Source organism: Pelodiscus sinensis, chromosome 2 (genome assembly GCF_052426305.1).
Source record: "Pelodiscus sinensis isolate ZL-2025 chromosome 2, ASM5242630v1, whole genome shotgun sequence".
In the NCBI taxonomy this organism is placed as follows: Eukaryota; Metazoa; Chordata; order Testudines; family Trionychidae; genus Pelodiscus; species Pelodiscus sinensis.
Genome location: NC_143053.1, coordinates 254,420,489 through 254,446,630, shown reverse-complemented (window position 1 = coordinate 254,446,630; position 26,142 = coordinate 254,420,489). Strand labels below are relative to the sequence as shown.

The 26,142-nt window shown below is 55.6% G+C and overlaps 1 protein-coding gene across 1 annotated transcript; it reads right to left on the bottom strand.

The window, feature by feature from the left end:
* Positions 1–682: 682 nt before the first annotated feature.
* On the bottom strand, positions 683–21,739 carry LOC102457744 (uncharacterized). The gene is made up of 11 exons (XM_089776023.1): positions 21,539–21,739; positions 15,996–16,397; positions 15,379–15,505; positions 14,399–14,512; positions 11,397–11,510; positions 10,826–10,945; positions 6,273–6,987; positions 4,345–4,400; positions 4,109–4,213; positions 2,385–2,498; positions 683–2,060 (listed from the first exon to the last, which is right to left on the bottom strand). Exons 1-11 carry the CDS (start codon positions 21,560–21,562, stop codon positions 1,078–1,080), a joined length of 2,874 nt encoding a protein of 957 aa, XP_089632149.1. The 5' UTR covers positions 21,563–21,739; the 3' UTR covers positions 683–1,077.
* Positions 21,740–26,142: the final 4,403 nt, after the last annotated feature.

Here is a 26,142-nt window from a genome sequence, read left to right as displayed (position 1 = left end):
GGCTACTGCCCAATTAACACTGCGAGGCAACCTCAGGGAGCACTCGCCACCGAAAGTTCTCCTGGCAGCTGGGCAGGGCGTGGCAGCTCGCAGCTGAGAACAGCGCCTCCGACCCTACCGGGGCAGCTCTGCAGCCTGGCCTACCCCAGCCTTAGCTGTCCACCAGGGTGGGCGTGCCAGTGTGGACAAGGAGCCAGCCTAGGTCAAAGTGAGGCCCAGGATCAGGGACCCTCCGAAGGTAGGGCAGCAGAGCGGGCTCTGGAGTGGACAAGGAGAAAGGGCATTTGCCTGGGGAGCACAGGCTGGGGGGTTCAAGTCCTGCCCACTCTGGGAGCAGCATGCACTCCCCTAAATGTGGAAGGGCTGCAGCCTTTGCAAACGGAGGGGATGTGCTGCACCAGTACTCCCAGGACAGCTCCCTGCTGCTGGTTCCCCTCATGGAGACAGGGCCTCAGAAGAGGGGTTTCATGACGGCCCTTGTGTCCTCAGCCAAGCTCTGCTGCCCCCTCATGCCAGCCGCCAGTCCCCATAGGGCTGCAGCCTTCGCACACACATGCTAGGAGCTGTCATGTCAGACACCCAAAGGCCAGAGAGGCACATGAGCTGCTACACCAGCCCCACTGCACCTCCCCCCTGGAGAACAGGAGAGAGTGTGCCTGAATGGCCCTTAGCTTGGGGCAGAAAAAAGGCCCAGCCCAGCAGAACTTAGTGGCACTTTATTTTCTATTGTGCGAGAGTACCAGAGGGGCAGGAAGGCAAGGACAGCTCCGTGCCATTCCCAGGAGATCGGAAAGCAGCAGGCAAGGTTCCGGGCAGCGGGCGCCGCAGAGGAGATGCCTGTCATGGCTCAGGATGGCAGAGGGGGATTTAGCCATATGAAGTTCCCGTCGCAGGGGAAGCAGCGTGGGCTAGTGGTTAGAGCACAGTGGCTGGGATTCAGGAGACCCTAGCTTGAGTCCTGGCACTACCAGACCGAGGGCTTTCCTGCCATCCCCTCCTCTGGGCCTGGTCAGGGAAATGCCACCCAAGCGTGGAGTATTCTCATCAGTTTCCAGCGCCCCTCCCCTGCTTCCCCCCTCACACAGAGGTGCCTGCTTGTGGAGCCTGGATCTCTAAGGCTGGCTGCAGGCTGGGGGGCGGCCCAGGCTCGGCCCTGTGAGTTCGCTGATGGTCTTTGAGAGACTCCTTGTAGCGGAAGCACCTCCCGCACACCCCGCACTGGTAGGGCCGCTCGCCGGTGTGGATGCGCTGGTGCTTCAGCAGGTTCTGCTTGCGCATGAAGCTCTTCCCGCAGGTGGCGCACTGGAAGGGCCGCTCGCCGGTGTGGACGCGCCGGTGGTGCTGCAGGTACTCCTTGCGGCTGTACAGCTTCCCGCACTCCTGGCACCGGTAGGGCCGCTCGCCGGTGTGCAGCCGCTGGTGGTTCCGGAGGTGCTCCTTGCGGCTGTAGCTCTTGCCGCACTGGGCGCAGGCGTAGGGCCGCTCCCCGGTGTGGGTGCGGGCGTGGTAGGTGAGCCGGGACCGGTGGAGAAAGCTCTGCCCGCACTGGCCGCACTGGTAGGGCTTGGCCTTGCTGTGGGGCCTCAGGGGAGGAATGGGGTTCGGCTGCTGCCCACCTTCGCTGCAGGCCTGAGGCCTCTGCCCGCTGTGCGTGGGCTGGGGGGCGGCCAGGCTCGCGGGCTGCAGAAAGCTTTTCTCGTAATGGACCGGCTCACCCGCCGGGGACTGGGCCTCGGCTTTAACGGCACCGGAAGCCAAGGGCCTCGCCCCCACACGGCCGGCCTGAGGGACGGCTCCGTCTCGGCTCTCACGGGGACCTCCGCGCCCTCCAGGGCCTGCCCCTGCCGAAGGGGGTTCCAGCCCTGAGAGCGGGCCTGGGAGTGCAGGGGATTTACCGAGGGTAGCGCCACACCGATCCTCCGCCCCGTGGGTGTGCTGGGGGTGTCTCTGCTCGGCCCTCCAGAAATCCCGCCCTTCCAACGCCGCCTGGTTCGGCTCACGGCCGGGGCGACGCTCCTCAAAACACTGCGCCTCAGGTTTGGTCACGAGCTCACCACCTCCTGGAACACAGAGAGAATCCAGACACCCGCCACGGCAGGAGAACGAGCCCCCGCCGGGCTCCAGCCCCCCACCGTGCCTGGCATGACAAGGCATCTCCGCCTTGCACAGCTCTGGTGCTACGCGGGCAAGGACCATTGGCGCGTCCACGAGGACAGAACGCCAGGATCCGAACGGACCAGCGCGGGTCGGGGAGCAGGTCCAATTATTCCCATTTCACGGAGCTGAGCCCCACCCAGCCCACCGCTGCCATCTCTCGTGAACTAGCGCGTGCAAAGCCCAGCAGGAGCCATGGGCCGAACGGCCACATTCAAGCGGTCACTCACCGACGCTCAGCACCAGCACCCTCTCCCTCTCCTCCGAGTCCTGCCGGCTCCGGGCGCAGGCCTCTCCCCCGGGCTCACTCTGGCTCGCCACTCCCGCTGGGCAACCGTGAAACTCTGCCGGCAGGAAAGAGAACGACAGGACAGCATGTTCCACAGAGAGCAGAAAACCGGCTCCCCACACAGGTACCAGTCCAGCCCGTTCTAAAACAGTGGTGGGAACCAGCTGGCCTGCAGGCAACATGCGGCCAACTGGGGCTCCGTGTGCGGCCCCCTTGGCTGCCTCCCTCCTCCACGCGCCTCTTGTGCACTGCGGCACCGGAGTCCCACACTTCCTATGGCTCCTCCCCCCCAGCACTTTGGAGCACGAGACTCACCTGATTTGCCTCCCTCCCCGTGGAACATCTGCAAATCAGCTGTTCACAAGGAGGAGGGGGGGGGCCATGGGTGGAACCCCAGTGGGCTGCGGGTTGCTGCGGCCCACAGAGGTGCAGGGGGGCCACTCACGTGGCCCACCCCCTATTTTTGGCTGCCAGGGGGCAGAGACCTGTCCCAAGACCCGAAAGGGCAGGTTTAGCTGCTGTAATTGGTGGGGAGCCAGGCGTGAGCCTTGGTGAAGGGTGGATGTGTGACGCGCTAGTAGCACTTGCGGATGCTGCTGCAGTGCAAACAGTGATCAGGAAGCTGATAAGGGCAGCAGAGAGACCCTGAGCTCGTCTGCAGCCAATGTCACTTCTGCCTGCGGCTCCTCTGTAACTTGAGGTGCGGCAGCGGAGGTGCCCGATGCAAGCTCCACGGCCGGGGGTCTGAGCCTGGCTTAGGCCACTTCCAGCTCACCCAGCAGCAAACTGGGCCCCGGTGGGTTAGATTAGGGCCGTCACAGGCAGCTGGGTGCACGCTGACCACGTGGTCCCTGCTGCACTGTTGCCTACAGCCGCAGTTTTCAAACTAGGGGTCGTGAGTCAGCACCGGGGCATGGCATGTCGGGCACTGGGTCTTGTTGCTGCAGGGGGATCAGCAGGGCGCTAAGGCAGCTTCCTGGCACCACAGACTGCGCTGCACCCCAGAAGCAGCCGCTGTTGCTCCTGGGAGCAGGGAGAGCCCGCCCAGAACTCCGTGCACTGTCTGTCCCAAGCACTAGCTCCGCTCTCCCATTGGCTGGGAACCTGCTGCCGGCTGCTTCTGGGGTGCAGCATGGTCGGTGGTGCCAGGAGAGGCGGGAAGCTGCCTTAGCCTCCCCATTGCACTGCTGGCCAGGAGCTGCTTGAGACAAGCCCCCCCCCCAAACTGGAGCCCCAAAAGTCTCATCCTTGGCCCCACCCCAGAGCCCACACTCTGATCAAATTCTGTCGGGTCGCGCTATCAACCATTTTCTTCAACTGGGTCACGAGAAAAAACGGCTGAAAATCGCTGGTCTACAAAACCGACGTAACTTCCCCCACCCAATGAGCCATTGGCTGGGAGCAGGCAGAGACTTCTCTTCCAAGCCCCAGCGCTTCTCATGCATCTGTCTGTCTCCTACCCCTTCCCCTGTAGTTATGCATCTCAAGCAGCAAGGTGGCAGCAGCAGGGACTTCTTCTCATCGGCTGTGACCCTCTCTGCACTGCCGGGGACACACTCAGATCTCTGGGGTGAACAGGCCTGCTCTGTCCTTCCTCGCGGCGGAGGAGGGTTTGGTTAGGTCTGTTTTTCTTTCCAACGCCAGCTGCTGTAGGCGATTACTGACCTGTCCCTGGTCCCGCGGGGATCTTTCTCTCTGCTAAGCCCCCCCGGTCCCTGACACACGGCTCTTCCGCCCAGGACAGCAGATAAGGTTTGGAAACGGCACCATCTGTTCATGGAAAAGGACATCAGAGGCGGTTACATTCCACCCTCGGTCACTGGGTCTCTGCCACTTCCCGAGGACTTTGAAGCAAGCGCCCTGTCATTGCCAGAGGCCCAAGGACTCTACCGAAGAGATACAGTGGCCGAGGCCACGGCGGATGAGGAGAGGGACGAGAAGCACAAGTAGGACCCAACTGGAGAAGACGGTGGCAGGTGCAACACAGCGCAGACCGTAGTACGGTCATGCACACACCTGCCAGACCGAGCCAGGGAGACCCTGGACCGTCTCTGGTGAATTAGAGGAGTGGGGGGAACCCTTCCCCTGTGGTTATGCATCTCAGGTAGCTAGGCTGGCAGTAGTAGGGACTTCCTCTTATCCGTACCTCTCTGGGGACACACTGGCTGGCACGAGGGACCACTGAGGTCCTATGGGCTGCACACATGAATCAGCTCCTAACCGGAGAGGACAGCGCGGGGCTAAGAAAGGAGGACATGAGGGAGGACTCTGAGGGCTGCCAGTCTGTGCGGAAGGCTGTATGGGGAAAGCAGCAGCGGTTTAAGGATGTGTTGCTGCATTAATACCTAGTTAGCATGGTCTCCTCGTATCTCCACAAGAACTATAACACCCCCGCCGCCCATCACCGCGACCAGAGCCCGCCCAAGCTACGGGCTGACTGGGCTACCGCCCGGAGCGCCCCATTGTAGGGGGCGCCATGCGGGGCTGCCGGACCGCCCAGGGGCGGGGCCGGGCGCGGCGCTGTGCTCCCGGGACGCACGAATGGCTCGGGCCGGCCCTGACTGCGACCCACCAGGGCTGGAACCACCCACTTCCACACGCCCAGTTCTGACGTGTCTCCGCCCGGTCCTCCGCCATGGTGGCCAACTGAGCCCTCCAGGCTCCTGTGGGGGAACCAGCACTCGGGTTTCAAGCAGCAGCTTTGTTTGCCTTGTAGCGGCCCAAGCTCGGGTGGTCCCAGCGGGCAGCGCACGGAGACCAAGCGGGTGGCTGTCGTAGCGTCAAACACCCCCCCTCCCCCCGGCACGCCAATGGCACCCTCCTTGCATCCAACGTGGGCAGAAGCAAGCCCACGAGGAGGGAGTTTACATTAGGTTCTGAGGGAGAAAACGGGCCTAATGCTTTTATATTAGCAGCCCCGCTACCACAAAGGAGCTTGGGAAATGGGGGGAGCTATCAGGGCCCTTTTATGCTAGCAGAGCCGTAATGTAAATGAAAACCCAGCCAGGGGGCGTTGGCCCTGGTAGGCCCCCCTCAGTGCAAACACCCAGAAGGCCGCGTATTGCCGTATTCGTGGCAATAGGCTCCCCAAGGATTTCACAAGGCTGCCCAGCTCTGCAGGAAAAACTTAATATCATGAGCTTTCCTGGGCACAGCCCACTTCTACGGCTCTGTAGGGTTCGCTGTAGGAACGACCCGACGCCAGGAGCAGCCCAACACAACTTTATTTTGCATTGCATCTGCCATATAAAACTACACCGCCAAACACTTGACAGAGTTTAACTGCACGCTTATGAAATTAAAATGTAAAAACAATGGGGGGGTGGAGGGGGGGACACAAAGAGCAAGAGGTGAGAAAGAATCAATCCACATCCAGAGGGAGGAGAACTGTGGGGCGAAGAGGCGGGAGCTGCAGAGAAGTCTCTCTCAATCTTGCCGCTGGGGTGTGGAGGGAGAGAAAGGAGGCGGGTTTCTAGAGGAGAGACCCTGGAGTGAGGCCATCGGGAGGTTAGTGGGGAGGGAGACGGTGTCTCTTTGGGGGCGGGAGGAGGTGGGGAGCAGCGTTCGGCGCATGCACCGGCCTTTCTGGCTCTCTGCGGGTTGCGTGGAAGGGACTCGTCTGGGGGTTGGGAGACGGGTATGAAAAACGTGCTGGGGGGGGGTCCCTCCAAGGACGTGCCAAACACCCAGGCCGCCTCGTGCCCCCATGGACGTATTTGGTAAAAAGCTTCATTTCCGGCACTGGTTTTCACTTTGCTGCCTTCGATTTGACTCCGTTACGACCCAGTCCCAAGCTGCCACGTGGTTTTGTCCAAGGAGTCCCAGGAGCTAATCCCCACCGCCCAGGGCCTGCGGGAGCCCAGGCGGGGCCCCCAGCTCCGCCCCGTGAACCCGCTGATGGTCTTTGAGGGACTCCTTGTAGCGGAAGCTCCTCCCGCACTCCCCGCACTGGTAGGGCCGCTCGCCGGTGTGGATGCGCTGGTGCTTCAGCAGGTTCTGCTTGCGGATGAAGCTCTTCCCGCAGGCGGCGCACTGGAAGGGCCGCTCGCCGGTGTGCAGCCGCTGGTGGTTCTGGAGGTGCTCCTTGCGGCTGTAGCACTTGCCGCACTCGTCGCATTTGTAGGGCCGCTCGCCCCGGTGGATCATCTGGTGCCGCACCAGCCCCGAGTGGCAGTTGAAGCTCTTGCCGCACTCCCCGCAGGCGTAGGGCCGCTCCTTGGCGTGGCTCCGCTGGTGGATCTTCAGGCTCTTCTTCACGCTGAAGCTCTTCCCGCACTCGGCGCAGCCGTGCGGCCGCTCCTCCCCCGGCCCGCCGGCTCCTCGGGGGCTCCCGGCGCCTGGCAACTCGCCGAAGCCGCTGTCCGCGCGGAAGGATTTACCCAGTCTGTTCTCACCGGGGTCGGCTGGCTGCGTCACCGAGCCACGCTGGCTCCCGTAGGCCGGGGCTGGGTACAGCGGCTCCCCGGAACCTCCCAGCAGCCCCAGCTCCTCCGGGCCTGCCTGGCGGGGACGCTGCTCCTCCGACTTCACCAGGAGCCCGTCGCCTGCCGGAAGAAAGAAAGAGAAGCTCATGCCTGGCTCTTTGGGAGGGGGGAAAGGCCCCGATCCGCAGCATGGTCCCACGGAGCCGAGGGTCTCAGTGGCCTGGGCTAGGCTGAACCTGGGCGGCCCTCTCTGGAAACCGGCGGAGAGAAGGGTTTGAGCTCTGGCGGGAACATCCAGGTGTTTGCAGAAGGCCAGCCCCAGCCCCGGGAGAGAGGGACGGGGTCCCCCAAGCTTGCGCATCATTTCTGTCCCACTGCCCCACCCCTCTCGCAGGCCTCAGGGTGCATTTCATCCGGCGAGAACAGAGTCACCGCCACCCAAAGCTCGCGCTGGTCCCCGCCACGTAGGAAATGGGTCCTCACGGAGCACCCCCCCCTCTTTGTTTGAACGTGGCGCAACAACCGTCTCCCCTCCGAGCACCACTCCCAACTGAGGAGCTCAAAAAAACTCCACAAACATTAACCCCTTCGCCTCCGGCTAGAGGAGCGAGCGCTCCCTACTGGCCTGACCGCCTCTGGACAGCCCAGGAGAGCTGGCTCCTGGCTCCCCATACCGACAGCGTGCTCCCTCCCGCCCTGCTGCCAGGAGAGGCCGAGAACTCCGGTGTTCCAACCCCTTCTCTAAGGGCATCATTTGTCCCAATTCTACGCTACTCTAGGCTGGTCCTCAGTGCCGCAGTATCGGAGCATCTTCCAGGCGCGCTGCAAGCGCCGTGACGGCATCCGTCACGTGGCACGCGGACGGGGGCGCGGTAGCTTGGGAAGAGACGGTGTGTGGCAAGCTGCCGTTCTAGGCATGTTCCTAAGACAGTCGTCAAACAAGCAGGAGAGCTACGTTCCCAGCTCTCTCAAAGCTGCCTGGCAGGACCTCAGCCACGGCACTTCGTCTCTCTGAGGCTCTGTTAAGAACAGCCAGACCGGGTCAGACCAAAGGGCCATCTAGCCCAAGATCTTGTCTTCCAACAGTGGCCAATGCCAGAATGCACAGATCAGGTAATCACCATGTGATCCAACCCGTCACCCATTCCCAGCTTCTGACAAACCGGTGAGGAACACCACCTTTGCCCATCCTGGCTAAGAGCCATTGATGGACCTATTCTCCATGAATATATCTAGTTCCTTTTTCAACCGTTCTCTTCCTCATCTGTACAGTGGGGATTTTCTCTGCCTGGTTTATTTAGCTCGTGAGCTGTTGCAGCAGGGCTGCCTTTCACTAGGTGGCCATGCAGCACCCGGCACAATCTCATCTAGAGACTGTAGGGCCAGTGGTTCCCAAACTTTTCGGCATCATGCCCCCGTTTTGATTTTTGACAAACCCTCACTCCCCCTTCTCCCAAAATAGCAGCAGAACTTGTTGAACAAACAAAAAAAAAGGAACTGACCAGGGCCAAAAAACAAAAATAGCAGCAAAACTTAAGAAAAAAAAAAAAAAAAGGTTGCCCTTTTAAGAGCAGAGCAGGCATTGCCCTTTTAGGGCAGCCATTCTGAAGTCTTCCCGGGATGCTCCATCCTCTCCCCGCCCCAGCCAGCCCGAGCTGTGCGTGTTCCAGCGGATGCCCGAGCCAGAAAAAACAGAAAATACTGGACATTTCACATGGTATTTTCTGAATTTTTTTACTGGACAGATCGGGCTTTTTCTTGGAGACGGGAGAAGGAGTTTGATGGGGAGTGCCTGTGTCGCCTTGCATCTCCCCCCCCCCCCCCAGTTTAGGAACCTATGCTCTAAGCGCTACTGATACCCAAAGGAACCATCATCATTGGAGACCCCAATCCAGACACGCAGCTGAGAAAAACACACACAAAGTATTTTCTCAGCTGAGCACATTCAAGTCATAGGCTAAAGGCAAAACTTCACAGCTAGGTGACTGTTCCTAGCTGGTAGCAGCCGCTGCCCAGAGTCTGGTCACACGTGGAGTTGAACAGGTGCAGGGAGGTGGGGAAACACAACCATGAGACTCCAAGGTCTCTGGCCAGGTACAGGATGCAGAAGTATTTTGCACTGTTTCAGAACAGGTGCTGTTCCAGGTGGCGGAAGTGGAAATGAAAAAGCCGTTAATTGCTTCTCAACAGCGACAGTCACTGGGGTTCTAACCACCTGGGACCACGCACTGGACCATCCTGCCCAGAGACCAAACAACGGGTGAAGTTCACTGCTAGGCCTCGTGCAGTCACTCAGCGCAGAGATCGGCTTTACCCGCTGTTACCTGGGTAGCTCTGGGCCATCTAGGCCGGTCCATGGGAAAGGAAGGCAACGTCCCCTTCTATAGGAGACTAAGGCCTTGTCCGCCTTACAGGGCATCCCCGCCGTAAGTCACCCCAATCTACATCCGTTCCACACTAAAGTCACTGACGCTTGTAAGGACCGATGTGTTATAAGTCCTCCCATTCCCCGCTGTTAAGTCACGCAAAAAACCCAAACCTCAAACCAATTTGCACAAATGGAAGGCCGCTGCGGGGAAAAAAAATTCCCCACTTAAGTTGTTTCTCTATAAGTCCAAGTTTTAGGGAGTGTATCTTGAACTTATACCGAGGCCGGCCTGTAGACCAGAAAAGACCGTTGTGAGCATCGAGTCTGACCTCCTGAATCAGAGACCTGCCCTCAAATTATCCCCAAAGCTGATTTTTCTCAAACAACATCCAATCTTGACTTTCAAATAGTTAGGAATGGAGAACCCACCACGACCCACGGCAAAACACTCCTCTGGTAAACGACTTGCTGTTAAAAAAAACTGCATCTAGCGGCCAGTCTCAATTTGTCTGGCTGCAGCATCCTGCCGCTGGGTCGCTTTAGACCTTTCGCTGCTTGTCTGAACACGTTCCCCAGGTAGATACAGTAAAACTCCAATAGTCCGGCATCCAATAGTCCGGCACTCGTGATAGTCCAGCATCAAAATGGCAAGAGCCTAGTGAGTGAGCTTCAGCAAAAAATGAGTCACAAGGTAACAGCGGCAGCAGCTGAACTGAGCAAAAAAGGTAAAAAAGGCTTAAAAAACTAAAATATTACAGTATACTGTATACAGTATGTACAATAAAAAAGGTTAAGAACACTTTGTATACAGTATTTAATGTATACAGTATATATATAACCATCTTATAGTACCTCCTGATAGTCCGGCATATCTGATAATCCGGCACCGCCTAGGTCCTATAGGTTCCGGATTATCGGAAGTCTACTGTACTTCCAGACTGCGACCAAGTCACCCCTTTCCTGTCTCTTTGGCGAGCTAAAACACACTGAGCTCCTTGCGTCTGTCACTGTCCTAGAAAAGGGCCCCTGGACGGCTCTACTAGCAAACCCGCTCCCTGGAGATGCAGCTTAGCACTTGTGCCAGGAGGGCTGATACCAGGTCCCCAGATGAAACGGGCAATCACAGCACAGAGACTTGGATCCACACTGGGGCGTTGGATGGCACAACTCTGTGGGGCGCGGGTTAGGGTTTGTCATACTTCTCGTTAGACAAAGTATTGTCATACTTCTCGTTAACACAGCTATGCGATACATTCAAGGGAAGACGCCGTGAAAGGCTGTGTGAGCTTCAGGGAAGACGCCGTGAAAGGCTGTGTGAGCTTCAGGGAAGACGCCGTGAAAGGCTGTGTGAGCTAAGGAAAAGCTGCCCACCAGGCAGTATCTGCAGCAATCACTCGGCGCGAGATTCTTTGGCCGGTGATGTACACGAGATCAGAGCACATGATCACCCTTAAAACTGACAAAGTGGCGTCTGCCACGAAGACAAAACAAACTTCCTTCCCAACCGCAGGTGAGTTCCCAAAGGGCAGCTGGACTGCCGACTCCTAAGATTTGGTCACTGGTTCTGGCTTCTTTTAAGCCACTGCTCACCTGGGCCTGGGCCGGTGAGCATTTCTCTTTCAGCCAACTCCCACGGTTCCCGGACACAGGGCTCTTCCTCTTGTTTAATCCAGGATAAAAAGTCATGGGCAGAAATCAAAGCGTCGGCTCCTGAGGGAGAAAACGAAGACACGGTGTTTTCTACTATCTAGAGCCCTGCAAATCTGTGACTATCTGTGGCTCCTTTTTTTCGGATGCGGATACAAATTCTTGTACCCGCACGTGGCTCTATTAATGTCCACGGAACCCTCCGCTCTCAAGCTGATGGCCAATCTCTGTGCTGAGGTGGGGGAGCCAGGAAGGCTGCAAGTAAGTGCATGAGGCAACTGAGGTCTGCACAGTGCCGTGGGGTCAAAATGTGCACAAGAGGAGGGATTAGAAGCAGACAGAGAAAATGGAGGCCTCCCCCAAGCTTCAAAATCAGAGGCCGCTAAATTTAGGCCTCAAGTGACTTGCCCAAGGATGTATAACAAGCCAGTGGCAGGGCCAGATCCATGAAATGGGCAGAGCAATGTTACAGAGTTCGCCACGGCAGCCTCGCTCACTTTCCAGCTTCGCTCACCTGCACAGGGGTCCACGGGGATTCCCCTCTCCTCCGAGAACTGATGCTCCCCGACAAAAGGCCCCTCCTCCTGTTTGATCCGGGAAAGAATGTCGGGCGTTGACATCAGGGATTCTGTGTGACAGAGAGAGAGAGAGAGAGAGATGTTCGTGTACCAGGCTCTGAACCCTTCACCGCCCGTCCCAAAGCAATGCCATGTCCGCATGACGGAGGGGGCCTGTTCTGAGTAGACACGAACATGTGAGGAGCCTTGGCTGAGGGGCAAACCCGTGTTATCTCACTAGACGTGGAAGTGACGCGCCAGGGTAATTCCCCCGCTTGGAATGTCCAACCCACCCCCGTTCACGAGGCCAGCTCTCTCCATCGCCAAGCCCCCTCCGAGTCGGTTTCCTCTGCAGCCACACACATACACACACACTCAGCTGACTTGGGCTAGGGCTCAGGCTCCGTGGGTCCCAGAGCCCAGCTGCAACCCAAGCCCAAACGAATACACAACCGTGTTATAGCCTTGCAGCCCACGTCGGCCAACGGAGTTTTACTGCATTATAGACATATCCTAAAAGTCCCCTTTCCGCAGCATGCCTCCTAATAAGTGACCCAATATGAACTGAATACAGTGCAGGTCTGGTTTCCCCATCTCCAAAAAGGTATTAGAAGTGGAAAAAGGACAGAGAAGGGCAACAAAATTAAGAAGGGTAATGGAACAGCTCCTACATGAGGAAACTAAAAACACTGGGGCTCTTCAGCTTAGACTACGTCTTCACTTGCTGCACTGGAGATCGATCTTCTAGTGTTCTATTTAGTGGGTCTAGATAAGACCCACTAAATCAAATGTTGAGGGCGGCTCCGATCGGTGCCGGTACTCCTCACAGTCACTAGGAGTAAGAGAGTCGGCCTCCCGCTGTGAAGACTGTGCCAAGCTCAGCTTACGGCAAGCTGACTGTAGCTGCATATTTTACGCAGCTGAAGTTGCGTAGACCTGGCCTTACAAAAGATGACTAAGAGGGAGTGGGGTGGGTATGACAGAGGTGAAGACCATGAAACGAAGGAGGAAGTGTTCTTTACCCCTTCACGTAACACAAGAATCAGGAGTCACCCACAGCAATTAATAGGCAGTTGGGCCTGTCCTCACACAACGTACAGTCAACCGGTGGGATTCACTGCCAGAGAAGGTTGTAAAGGCCAAAGCTATAATAGGCCCTCCCCGTACCTCCCAAAAAACAAAAGTGCAGCTGGTGGTGGCACTCCAGCCCTGTGGTGAGTCTCTGAGCCTCAGCATTCTCCATGGGGCTGGAGAGCAAGTGTTGGCTCTGCACGACAGGGGGAAGCCCCAAGACTCACAGGCCAGATCAAGGCAAGCCGTGGGCTGGATCAGCTCTGCCTGGTGGGGGGAGGAAGCAGCACTGCATGCTGCTCCCCCCCCCATTAGGGAAACAGCAGCGCAGGGAAGCTCTGTCCCTGTGCCAACCTGCAGGCTCCACCCCCGTCACGCCCATTGGCCAGGAATCGTGGCCAATGGGAGCAGCGGAGGGAAGGGAGCTTGCAAGCATGGGGCAGTACAGCGCCACCTGTGCCCCTCCCCAGGAGCTGCACCAAGCACCCCAATCCCCTGTCCCCCCACTCAGACCCTGCACCCTAGCCTGCTCCTGCACCCTACCTCCAGCCCAGCCCGCCCCACCCCCCAGCAGCTCCCTCCTACACACAGAGCCCCTCATTTTTGGCCCCACCCTAGAGCCTAGGGGGGCCCACAAAATCGACTAGTCCCAGGCCCCCAGAAGAGTTAACTTGGCCCTGGGGGAAACCCTGAGTCTCAGCACCTCCTCTCCCCTCTTCCCCACCGTGGGGCAGGAGCATGCGAGGAGGCAGGTGTATTTTTTTTCTACTTCTCACTTAGAGGCCAGGTCAGTGAGGGTTGTTTTGTTTCTTGCTTCTCACTTGTGTGCGACCCCGACAAGTTAATCTGTGGGGCTGCAACCCACAAAAAGTTCCCCACCCCTGCCCTAAGCCTTTCACTGCCAGAAACTGGGTCTGGACTACACGGGATGGATCACCCGATGGTTACCCTGTTCTGGTCATTCCACTGGAGCATCTGACACCGGCCACTGTCAGAAAACGGGATACCGGGCCAGATGGACCCTTGGCCTACCCCCAAATGGCCGTTCTTATGTAAATATATATAAGAACTGAACGCAAAACTTTCCTGAGCTCCCTTCTACTCCTGCGTTATGTTCCACACTAGCTATCACACAGCACGCTAGCGGCAAAATCAGGAGCAGAACCCCGGAGGCCTGACCCCAAGTCTGCACGCTCCTCAGCTAGAACTCACCACCTTCCTAAGGACCTAAGAGCTGACACACTGGGTCAGACCAATGGCTCAGCTGCCCAGCATCTGGTCTCCAGCAGTGGCCAATACCAAAGCTTCAGGGACATTGATCTGAATAGGGCAATTAAGAAGTGATCCCTCTCCCCCCCTTCTACTCTCAAACTTCTAACAGCCAGTGGTGTAGGTACACCCAGATCATGGGACTGCGGCCCTGTTATTCTCCACAAATGTATCCAGCTCTTTTTTGAACCCAGTGGCCAGCACATCCCCCAGAGAGGCCAAGCAGGAGTAAAGCCATACGCCCGTGGTGTCCAACCAGTTCTGAATTAGCCACATTATTCTGAAAATGTAAATTATATAGTGGCTACTGCTATAGACAACTAACCACACTCAACCGGCCAAACAGCCACATGTGGCTAGTGGCTGGACACCACGGCCTTACGCAATGTGATCTAGCACCCACCCGAAGTGCAGCTATCTCGGAGAAAAGGAGCAAGCAGCAAGAGGCACAGGAGGGCAGCCCAATAAAAGCATACACCAAAGGGAAGATGGTTAAAAGACCAAAAAGAGCAGAAGCAGAAGTAGTCAGGACTGGAGAAAACCCATAAGCCACACTACGGGACACAGTCACGTGGCTTTCCACCTACTGCCTCGGAGTGGTTCTAATCTCACGTCTTACCTGTGCAGGGGTCTGGCGGGATCTCTCTCTCTTTTAAACACTGCTGATCTTGGACACACGGCTCTTCCCCCCGTTCGATGCGGGGCTCAGGGGCCTCTTTGGAGCGGGAACGGTCTGTGGCGAGACAAGACATCAGGGCAACCCACGGTTTCATTTGACACCTTTCACTGATTTAAAGCCAACCCCCCTTCATCGCCGGAGCTTGGCAGCAAAAGCTATTGACAAAGACCCGGTGGGGAGCTAAAGCATTCAGGGGAAGGTGAGCTGCGCTCTGAAGTCAGAGATCATCACGGGGAGACGAGCTTATGGTCCAACTAAGCCACTCACCTACTATAAAACTACAGGGGCTTAAGCCAGGCCAAGGCAGGGCAGCCAACACCCGCCCGTACGAAGCAGAATTTTCATCACTGCCATGCTGAACATACACATGTACAGATCACCACGGGGCCAACTTTAGCCCTGCCAACAAGCACCACTGCAGATAGAACGAGCCCTGGCGATGGATGGATTGGACCCACAACAGAGTAGGGGAGTCTTTCCCATTAAATCTTAAATCCACACACCCTCCCATTTAATCAGAGGCGCTGATTACCCCATTGGGCCAGAGAGATGGGTGGGCCAGCTCTGTGCTCTGGAAAGGGGCGGGGCCTCAGGCAGAAGGGGTGGAGCCAGGGCAGCAAGATGCCACGCCAGCCCCCCACAAGCTTCCAGTGCCCAGAGCAGGGCAAACCCCTCTCCTTCGACCTTAGGCTGCCTGCAGCAATTTAAAGGGCCCAGGGTGTTACTGCTGCCACCACAGCAGCAGCGCCTGGGAACTCTGGCCCGTTGTCCCCTTCCCTCCCCCCATCAGCGGGTCTGGGTTTAATTGCTAATCTTCTGGAGAGTATAACCACCGCTCCAGCTGTGACAAAAAGGGGTTCTGCCCCCGCACGTCACAGATCCACGCTCCTTCCGGGACGCGAGCGAAAACAAATGTTTACCCAGGGAGCTCAGAGATTCGTAGTTCTCCTTCATCAGGTTATTGTACAGCTCCTTCTGCCAGTCTTCCAAATTCTTCCACTCCTCCGCCGAGAAATAGACAGCCACGTCCACAAACGTCACCGGCATCTGCAATCACACGCGTGGGGGAGGTCAGGGGCATCACCCTGTGTCATACAGGAGTTCAGAGCGGACAATCGCAACGGGCCCTAACAGGCTATCTGTGTACGCTGGCCGTCCCAATCCAACGCCCAGGGAACTGCACCCACACAGCCAAAATCACCATTCCTTTCGGGGCCCTTGGTTGGCAGGCCCAACTGGCCATGGAGACTGAACTGCTCTAGTTCAAAGGTCCTTCCAGGGGAGGGTTGCAGTCCGGTGGAGGGAAGCTCAGAGTACAGCTGGCTTTGGTCTCCGGGGGCCACCAGCCAACACCTTCCCCCGACACCAATATCATGCACAGGAAAGAAAGCGGAGTTACACTGACCCCCCGTGTTATCCAGCATTCCCCCGCCTCGCTCCAAGCCACTCCATGGCAGGGACCTGCGCATCCTGTGGGCATTACAGAGCATTTCAGCACCGGCTTCTACCCTCGGAGCACTAGCTAGGGTAGCTTTACCTTGGGAACTTCCCCCTTTGTGCCAGGGGGGAGTCTCAGGACCCAGAAGTTCCTGTTCTTCAGCAGGTTCTCCACGTTCTCCAGCCGCCGCTGCAGCAGCCCGTACTCCTGGATTAGAGACCCTAGCACGGCCCACTTGCTCTCCAGCTGGTTATTGAACTCCATTGCTGTTTTTTCACAGTCTATTAATTTCTTCTCGGCAGTCCCCGATCGCCCCTCCAGGCTCAGCAGGCGCGTGGCCAGCAAATCGATCTTCCTCTCCATGGCCTGCACCGTCGCCACCACCGTCCAGAGCGAGGCCTCTGCTGTGTGCAGCTGAGCTTCTCTCATGTGAGCTCGCTCAGGGACAAGCGGGGGCTGCAAAGGCAGCAAATGTTGTGCCTCGACGTTCCATTCCTGGATCTGTTTGCAGGGGGAGAGAGAGAGAGAGAGAGAGAGACTGGCTGAAGCCACGTTTGTTCCGTGGTAAAAGCGCTAAAGGCTCAGGGAGGGCGCAGATCAGAATCCCAAACGCTCCCATGTCTCTCTGAACCTCACTCGCAGGGAACAGGCCTGGATTTCTCAGGGTCTCATGCTCTCGCCTGCCAACTCCAGTGGATCCCATCTCCAGCCAGTCTAGAAACGCACAGTCATCCTTACTCCTTCCCCCCAGCACTGTATTTCACAACCCAGGCTTCTAACCCTAATTGGAAAGCAAGTGCAGAAGTGGCAAAAATCCACAGGCCAAAAGGAGAAGAGCAAAGTAGGTCAGTTCCTATTGTAGCCATTTCCTTCTCTCACAACAACAGAGGAATGTCCAGCCAGGCCGGGCAAGCCGAGGAAGAGAATATGATCCAAGATAGGAAGGGAACATGTGCCGGGGAGACAGAAATTAGCTCCAGTCACCACAAACTAAGTGCACAGCACTCAAGAGGCATCAGAGCAAAACACCTCCTTGGTCATACACCGCCACCTGGATAATGGACACGTATCACCCTGTGCTCGTTTTTTTCAGTGGTGCCTGAGTATTTGGATCATACTTATCAGTGGGGTAGCTGGAAGAGGCACCTCTTCCCAGGAACACCAGTTACAATCGGATCCCACGCCCACTGAAATCAACAGGAATCTTTCCATTCATTGTTGTCACAGCAGGGCTTAGAAAGCCTAACCGAGGATCAAGGCCGTGTAGTGGGAAATGCTGCACAGAAAAATGACAAGAGACTTTGTTCCACAGAGCTCACAATCTGCAGGTCAGGGACAGGACACAACAGAGGGACTAAGTGAATGAGGAGGGGGCAGGTTCGCAGGACGAGGGCAACAAAGAGCAAAAGAGTTTAGCAGAAAAGTAGAAGTCAGAAGATTGGCCAGACTGGGTCAGATCAAAGGCCCATCTAGCCCAGTATCCTGTCTGCTGACAGTGGCCAATGCCAGGTGCCCAAGAGGAAAAGAACAGAACGGGTAACCATCAACTGATCCATTCCCTGCCACCCATTCCCAGTCCTGACAGAGGCTAGGGACATCATTCCTTCCCCTCCTAGCTAATAGCCGGGGATGGATCTATCCTCCATGACTTTACCTAGCTCTTTTTTTAACCCTATTAAAGACCTGGCCTTCACAACATCCTCTGGCAAGGAGTTCCACAGGTTGATGGTGTGTCGTATTGAAGAAATTATTCCATTTGTTTGTTTTAAACCTGCTACCTATTAATTTTATTTGGTGCCCCCTAGTTTTTGTGTTATGGAAGCAATAAATACCTTTTCCTTATTTACTTTCTCCCCACCAGCTATGGTTTTATAGTCTCTGGACTCTAACTGGCTTTGGGCTGACCTTTCACATCCAGTAGGAATGAATAGCCAAATTTTCATCATAGCAAATGGTGAGGAGTCAGATGCCCAAAGGATCTGTACCGGGATCAGTGATTAATATATTTACAAAGTGTGAAGTAGGGGATAAATCTGATGATGGCAAAAAGTAATTCAGGTTAGTCAGGACTAAAGACGACTGAGGCCAGGTCTACACTTAAGGGAAAGGTAGAATCAAGACACGAAATTCCAGCTATGTTAATTATGTAGCTTGAATTGATGTACCTTGATTTGAGTTACCCTGCTATCCTTTACTCCCTGCAGGAACAGGAGTAACGGCCACAGACAGGGTGCCCTCTGAGATCGATTTAGCGGGTCTTAACTAGACCTGCTAAATCAAACTCTGGAAGATCAAACATGGCACTGTTGATCTTCCCTGGGGAGAAGACATGGCCTGAGGAACTTGAGTGTAACCTTTCCAGGCTAAATGGATGAGCAGTACAAGCGCAAATGAAATTCCATGCTGACAAACACAACATGACTCACACTGGAAGATGTATTTTGAGCTTCCCAGACTAGCTGTGTGTGATTCAAACTTCAGTCAACAAATCAATGTACAGCTGTGGTCAGAAAAAGCAAACAAAGTGACAGATGCATGCACAGCAGGACAAAAAACAATACTGAACGATCTCAGAGGGGTAGCCGTGTTAGTCTGTATCTGCAAAACAACATGGTGTTCTGTGGTACATTAGAGACTAAGGGGACGTCTACACTGCATGGCTATTTTGGGATACCGGAAATATCCTGAAATAACTACCCCGTGTCTTAACAAGCTGCTCGTTAAGTCAAATATTTGCTTAAATAACGGGCACGTTTTTTTGGCATCCCTGTAATCCTCGTTCCACAAGGGTTAAGGGATGTCTCGAAATAGTGCGTTATTTCGAAATCTGGTGCTGTGTAGACATGCTAAATTTCAAAATAAGCTATTTTGAAATAGAATAGAAATAAGATACGCAATTTGTACAGCGCAAATTGCATATCTTATTTCGGGTTTAGGGTGCTATTAGGGGATAAGCGTTTGTAGGTAAAACCTACTTCTTCAGATGAATTGGGGTGGAGTTTACAGAGGCAGGTTATTATTCCAGCCTGAATTTTTAAACATTCTTCTCCCCCTTTCCCACTGGAAAATGTTGATTTGTCTAACCTGAAATTTTTCACAGAAGTGGATCAGTTTTGATTAAATTTTTGCCAGGTAGATTTCACGGGTCTAACATGGAATTTCTAGTCCAAACCAAACTTCTCATTCCAACATTTAGGACACTCATCCGAGCAGCAGGTAAGCAGGCCCCTCACACTTCACTAAAGGATAGAGCCCTGCAAATCGGCAGATAGCCACTTTATATCGCTAAGTATCTGCACCCACGGATGTGAATATCCGCAGCTCATTTTGGGGGATGCAGATACAAATTTTGTATCTAGAACCCTTCAAATTTGAGAATATCCACTTTACATCTGCAGGTACCTGCATCCACGAATGTGGATGTAGAGATCCACAGATCATTTTTGCAGCTGCAGATACCAATTTTGCTTAAACATCTATCTCCTGGGACTGTGCAGGGTTCTACCAATAGGCTACAGACTATTCTAGAGGGAATTTTTCATGGGAAAAAAAAAATCAGAAGTCCCTGGTTTCCCGCTGAGCAGAATGAAAATAAATTCAGAAACCTCAAATGTTTTTGCAAACTTGAATGTGTGTTTTCTTTCAGCTCTGAACTGGTGTTTACACCATCATACAAGTCAATGAGATGCCCTCAGCTGACTCCTGGGGTCAGCTCTAATCATTCTTTTGGTAGGGGGGGGGATCAGAGATGGAGAACAAGAGCTTAAGAAGCCTGAAAAAGACTTCCTTATGGGAAGAGATTGAAAAACCTGGGAATGGTTAGTTTAGAGCGGGGTGGATAATCCAGGATTTACCTGGATCTGGACCCTGAAAGCTCAGGGCTCCCCACCCCCCGCACTGGGGAGTCCATACAGACACTCCAGTCCTCCCACCATGCCTCCATGGGGCTGGAGCACACAGAATCTACTAGCCTGGGTCCTACTAGGTGGGCAATAATTTTTTCAGGAGGGGGGCACTTAATAAATGTTGGTACATGGTCCTGGGTTGGCTCCACCCCTCTAACCTCCCAGATGGGGCAGAGATGAGGGTGGAAGGAGTGGGGATGCAGACTAACCTCCCTCCAGAGCTGTCTGTGACTGGAGGCATAAGAACGGCCGTACTGGGTCAGACCAAAGGTCCATCTAGCCCAGTATCCTGTCTGCTGACAGTGGCCAGCACCAGATGCCCCAGAGGGGGTGGACCGAAGACAATGATCATGCGATTTGTCTCGTGCCATCCGTCTCCAGCCTCTGACAAACAGAGGCCAGGGACACCAATTCTACCCTCAGGCTAATAGCATTTTATGGACCTAACCTCCATGAATTTATCTAGCTTCTCTTTAAACTCTATTATAGTCCTAGCCTTCACAGCCTCCTCTGGCAAGGAGTTCCACAGGTTGACTACATGCTGTGTGAAGAAGCACTTTCGCTTATTAGTTTTAAACCTGCTACTCATTAATTTCATTTGGTGTCCTCTAGTCCCTATTTTATAGGAACTAATGATTAACTTTTCTTTATTCAATGAAGAATAAAGGCTTCGAAGTAAACACACAGCAAAAGGCTCTCGGCTCTTAGCCCTGCTCTGGAGTTGCTGCAGCTATTTAAAGGGCTCGCGGCTCCAGCCCCTGCCAGGGTAGCGCTCAACGTGTCCAGACTTTATTTCCAACAGGCTGCCTCAGACCATTTCACCCTACATGCCATGACCAGGAGTTGGGAGCCATTTAAATAGGATCCCGCTGCCTGAGCCACTGCCTGGATATTCGGTGGCACCGGCAGCAGGATATACATTGAAAGCGGCCAGAGGCAGCCCGTGGGCCAGATCAAAGCATTGGGTAGGCCGCATCCAGCCCCCAGGCCGCATCTTGCTCAGCCCAGCCCTGCCCTCGGTTCTGGTGTGCGAGGGGAAGATGGGGAGCGTCTTTCGCCTTCTCTGTCGGGTGCAGGTTTGGTTTTCTTTTCTTTTTGCTTCTTCTTTACGCGCAGCCCCCGGCTGATTGTTCTGTGGCTCAGCGGCCCCAACCCAAAAAAGGTTCCCCGCCCCGAGGAAGCGGAAAACGATACCGCTCTCCGGAGCGGAGGCTGGTCTAGAGCCAGGCCATCCGCAGCCCTGTCCCCCTTCGCTCAGAGCTGCAGAGCAAGGGGATAGCCCATCCAAGTGGCTTCGAACAAGCAAAACTGCCCTTTGCCTGCAGGACTGGCTGCCCCGACGTGTGCGCGCAGCCCAGAGCCCTGGCACGGAGGGGCGCGGATCCGCACAGGGATGGACCGGGAGAGCCCCCAGAGGAGGCAGGACACGTCCAAGGACTCCTGCTTCCGGGGGGGGAGGGCTGCTCTGATGCCTGCCCCGCTGCGTGGGAAAACTTTCCTGCCCAGCCGCCAAGGACCTGACCCGCGGCCGGCCCCGAAGCGCCCTCGAGCCAAAGGTCGGGGCCGCGCCCCGCGGCTCTTTGCTGCCCGTTCTACGCCGCTGTGGCCGCACGCGGCGCCCTCCCCAGAGCTGGCTGCATCCGGGGGGGGGGGGCCTCTCTGCAGCGGGGCCCCCCACCCCGAGCTCGCCAGCGGGGTCGGGCCCCGCCCCAGCGCCGCTCCCCGGCGGGCCCTTACCTGGGCCGGCGCCCACTCGGCCATGGCCCCGCGCGGCTGGCTCCCGGGGGAAGCGGCCCGAGCTCCGCGTGTCCCGGCCCGGGGCTCGCTAGGGGCGCGCGCTGGGCCCCGCTGCCATGCTGGGGAGGGAGCGGCCCGAGTGCAGCCTGGGAGCCGCCGCCGCCTCGTTGGTCCTGCCAAGAGCACGGGCGGCCGGCGCGCCAGGGGCGGCGAGACCGAGCAGTGCCGCCTACCGGGCACGGCGCGGCCAGCTCGGCACCGGCGGGGCCCTCCTGGGCGAGCCCGGCCGGGGGGTGCTGAGCCGCGCGCAGGAGCAGGGGTGCTGGCCCGCCCGCAGGACCCGGCCCCCGGCCCGCCTGGTGCTGAGCCGTACACAGGAGCAGGGGTGCTGGCCCGCCTGCAGGACCCGGTCCCGGCCCGCCTGGTGCTGAGCCGCCCGCAGGAGCAGGGGTGCTGGCCCGCCCGCAGGACCCGGCCCCCGGCCCGCCTGGTGCTGAGCCGTACACAGGAGCAGGGGTGCTGGCCCGCCTGCAAGACCCGGCCCCCGGCCCACCTGGTGCTGAGCCGCACGCAGGAGCAGGGGTGCTGGCCCGCCCGCAGGACCCGGCCCCCGGCCCGCCTGGTGCTGAGCCGCACGCAGGAGCAGGGTGCTGGCCCGCCTGCAGGACCTGGCCCCAGACCCGCATGGTGCTGAGCCGCCCGCAGGAGCAGGGGATGCTGGCCCGCCTGCAGAACCCGGCCCCCGGCCCGCGTGGTGCTGAGCCGCCCGCAGGAGCAGGGGTGCTGAGCCGCCCGCAGGAGCAGGGGTGCTGAGCCGCCTGCAGGACCCGGCCCCCGGCCCGCGTGGTGCTGAGCCGCCTGCAGGACCTGGCCCTAGGCCCGTGTGGTGCTGAGCCGCCTGCAGGACCCGGCCCGGATGGTGCTGACCCATAAACAGGGGGATGCTGGCCCGCCTGCAGGACCCGGCCCCCGGCCCGCCTGGTGCTGAGCCATACGCAGGAGCAGGGGTGCTGGCCCGCCTGCAGGACCTGGCCCTAGGCCCGCGTGGTGCTGAGCCGTACACAGGAGCAGGGGTGCTGGCCTGCATGCAGGACCTGGCCCTAGGCCCGCGTGGTGCTGAGCCACACGCAGGAGCAGGGGTGCTGGCCTGCATGCAGGACCTGGTCCCAAGCTCAGCCCGGGTAGGGCTGGTCCGTACACAGGACGAGGGGTGCTGGCCCACATGCAGCACCCAGGCCCGGCCCGGATGGTGCTGGTCTGTACACAGGACCAGGGGTGCTGGCCCGCCTGCAGGACCCGGTCCCAGGCCCGGCAGTGTAGACATACCTTGGAAAGTCCGGCATCCACCATTTATTAAATATACTCATCTGGCCAGGATGGGGCTGTCCAGGAATTCAGGCCCATCTCGTGTTTAAACTATCTGGGGTGAGTCACTGACACAGCTGGCAATGGGGGAATGACCCATTGCTCTGTCCTTTACTCTATTTCACTGTTCCAACCTTAGGCCACCCTGTCCCCGGAGTGAAGGGGAGTGGGGAAGACGCTGCCCGTTCTCACAGCAGAGCTTTGTGTGGAATGCCGGAGCAGTCAAATCACCGGCCACAGGTACTAGGATACCTTGGAATTGAGGAACGAATCTGTGCCTAGCCAGAGGAAAGAGCTGTGCCTCAGTTTCCCACTCTGTGCAGAAGAGTGGTAAGTAGCCAGTGGACCTGATTCAGCACTCCCTCACAGGCTCTGTGAGTGTGATTTGCACAATGGAGTCACACTGGGGTGAGGAAGTGAGACGCAGGGCCGGTATTTGCAGCAGAGGAAATGTCGGGAAGGAGAATCCTGCCTTTGCCACTGGCTCACATAGGGCACTTACAGCATCCCCACGCTTCTGTTGGCCCATCTGCAAAATGAGGATAATGATACTGAGCCCCCAACCGTGCAAGTGTGATCCAAGGACAAATTATTAAAGATGTGACGAGCTATATGAAGGCTGATCTACCAGTGTCAGGAGAACGCCACAAAAATCAACGAAACTATGCTTGCCTAAGACCCACTAGATCAGAATGAAGTCCTCACTGCAACTGCCGGTGTGCTCAGCCCTCCAGGGATGGATCGTTTTACTATTCAGTTACTCTAGCACAGTGGTTTTCCAGACTACAGGCAGTCCCCGGGTTACGTACAAGATAGGGACTGTAGGTTTGTTCTTAAGTTGAATTTGTATGTAAGTCGGAACTGGTACATATTGTAGGGGAAACTCTGGCCAAACATTTCTCCAGAGCTCAGTTTTATTCTCCCACACCTCACTTCCCTCAGTCCTTTATTCTCAAGCTGAGGTGTCTGCTGAGAAAAGCCGCTCCGCATCTCCCTGGTCTGCTGGAGGGGGCGCTAGCTTCGCATCTCCCTGGTCTGCTGAGGGGGAAGCAGCTAGTGCGGGGTTGCCTCACCCCATTTGTAAGTAGGGATCCGATGTAAGTCGAATCCATGTAACCTGGGGACTGCCTGTATACTCTTTTCAGGAGCTGGATTTATTTTGCATGCCCCCCCAAGTTTCACCTCACTTAAAAACTACTTGCTTACATAACCAGGCCTAAAAATACAAGTGTTGCAGCACACTGTTACTGACATATTGCTGACTTTCTTATTTTTACCATATAATTAGAAATAGAAATATTGCACTTAGACTTCAGTGTGTAATATATAGAGCAATGTAAACAAGTCATATGAAATTTTAATTTGTACTGACTTCACGAGTGCCTTTTATGTAGGCAGTTGTAAACCTAGGCACACTTCTAGAGGAACTGATGTATCTCCAGAAGACTTCTGCGTACTCCCAGGGATATATGTACTCCTGGTTGAGAATTACGGCTCTAAAGCACCTCCACTAACAAACTGACCTTCCCAGGAATCCTGGAATCCTCATTTTAACTAGGGTTGCCAGGTGTCCGGTTTTCACCTGGACAGTCACCGGTAATTGCATCTTCTGTCCAGTAAAAAAAAAAAATCAGAAAATATCGGACATGTTTTTCTCGGATGGAAGGCCGGCAGGGACATTTTTCCCCTGCTGCGTCTGGTGGGGCGTGGAGAGCGGGAATTTGCCCAAAGTTACAGAGGGAACAAGTCAGCACTGAGGTCAGGAATGTAGAAATACCCTGTGCTCTGATCAATTCTTCAAACCGCATTGGATCCCTCACACCTCAGACAGAGCAAAGCAAAAATCTTCATCACAGAACACCAGCATCAACAGCTCCACCTAAAGGCTGCAGACCCAAACCCTGGAACAGAACAGCTTTGCTAAAACTAATTTTTATTATGGCCTTTTTGCCATTCAAGCGAGTATCAAGGCAGACACAAATGTAAAACTTTGTTCTTGTTTTATACACAGTTTTCTCCATGGAGAGGCTGTGAACTCAGGCAGTCTTTTTTGATTGTGACTAAGGGTGTTTCCCAATTCAAATGCATAAAGTATTATTAAATAAAAACAAAAGGGGTTGAGATCTCGGTCATTCAGAGAACAGATGGCCAGGCTTGAAATTACACAAATATAAAAAGTTGAAAAGGTGTTTACTTGCCAAGATCTGCATTCAAGCAGTATTGCAGAGGAGACCCCCAAAGTACATACAAATCACACCATTTTGCCAGTTACACCCATTGGCTAACCACTAACTGCTGCCATTTTCTTCTCTCTCATAAGCAGCTTGGGGGATCACCAGGCCTGGAAGATGCAGCTTGTACTGTCATTCCTAGATTCATTTGGTTCTACTCATTTTGTCAGTGCCTTGACTTCTCCCTTCAGCGTGTCTTCCTCATGCCCCACTGCTGTTTCCCCTGCCCCACTGCATGGCTATTTTTAGGGGTGCATCTTCCACAAGGTGGCCCCCAATTTAATCTTTGGGGGTACAACTACAAACAGAAAGCAACAGGAGTTGTTCTCCTGTATGAAAAAAGCTGCATGGCAGCATACAGTCCCTTTGCTGATGCTTTCCCTGCACAAACAATCCGGGGGAAGATTGCTCTTGGTTTTTTGGTTTAGACACATGCTACCTCAGCACATACAGGTTTAGGATAGTCAAGACAGAAGCAGACTGTGAGGGACTCCAAGATCTCACCAAACTGAGTAATTGGGCAACAAAATGGCAAATGAAATTTAACGTGGATAAGTGTAAAGTAATGCACATCGGGAAAAATAACCCCAACTATACGTACAGTATGATGGGGGCTAATTTGGCTACGACAAATCAGGAAAGAGATCTTGGAGTTATCGTGGACAGTTCTCTGAAAACTTCCACAGAGTGTGCAGCGGCGGTCAAAAAGGCAAATAGGATGCTAGGAATTATTAGGAAAGGGCTAGAAAATAAGACCCAGAATATCTTACTGCCCCTGTATAAAACTATGGTACGCCCACATCTTGAATACTGTGTACAGATGTGGTCTCCTCACCTCAGAAAAGATATTTTGGCCTTGGAAAGGGTTCAGAAAAGGGCAACTAAAATGATTAGAGGTTTGGAACGGGTCCCATATGAGGAGAGGTTAAAGCGACTGGGACTTTTCAGTTTAGAAAAGAGGAGACTGAGGGGGGATATGATAGAGGTCTATAAAATCATGAGTGGTGT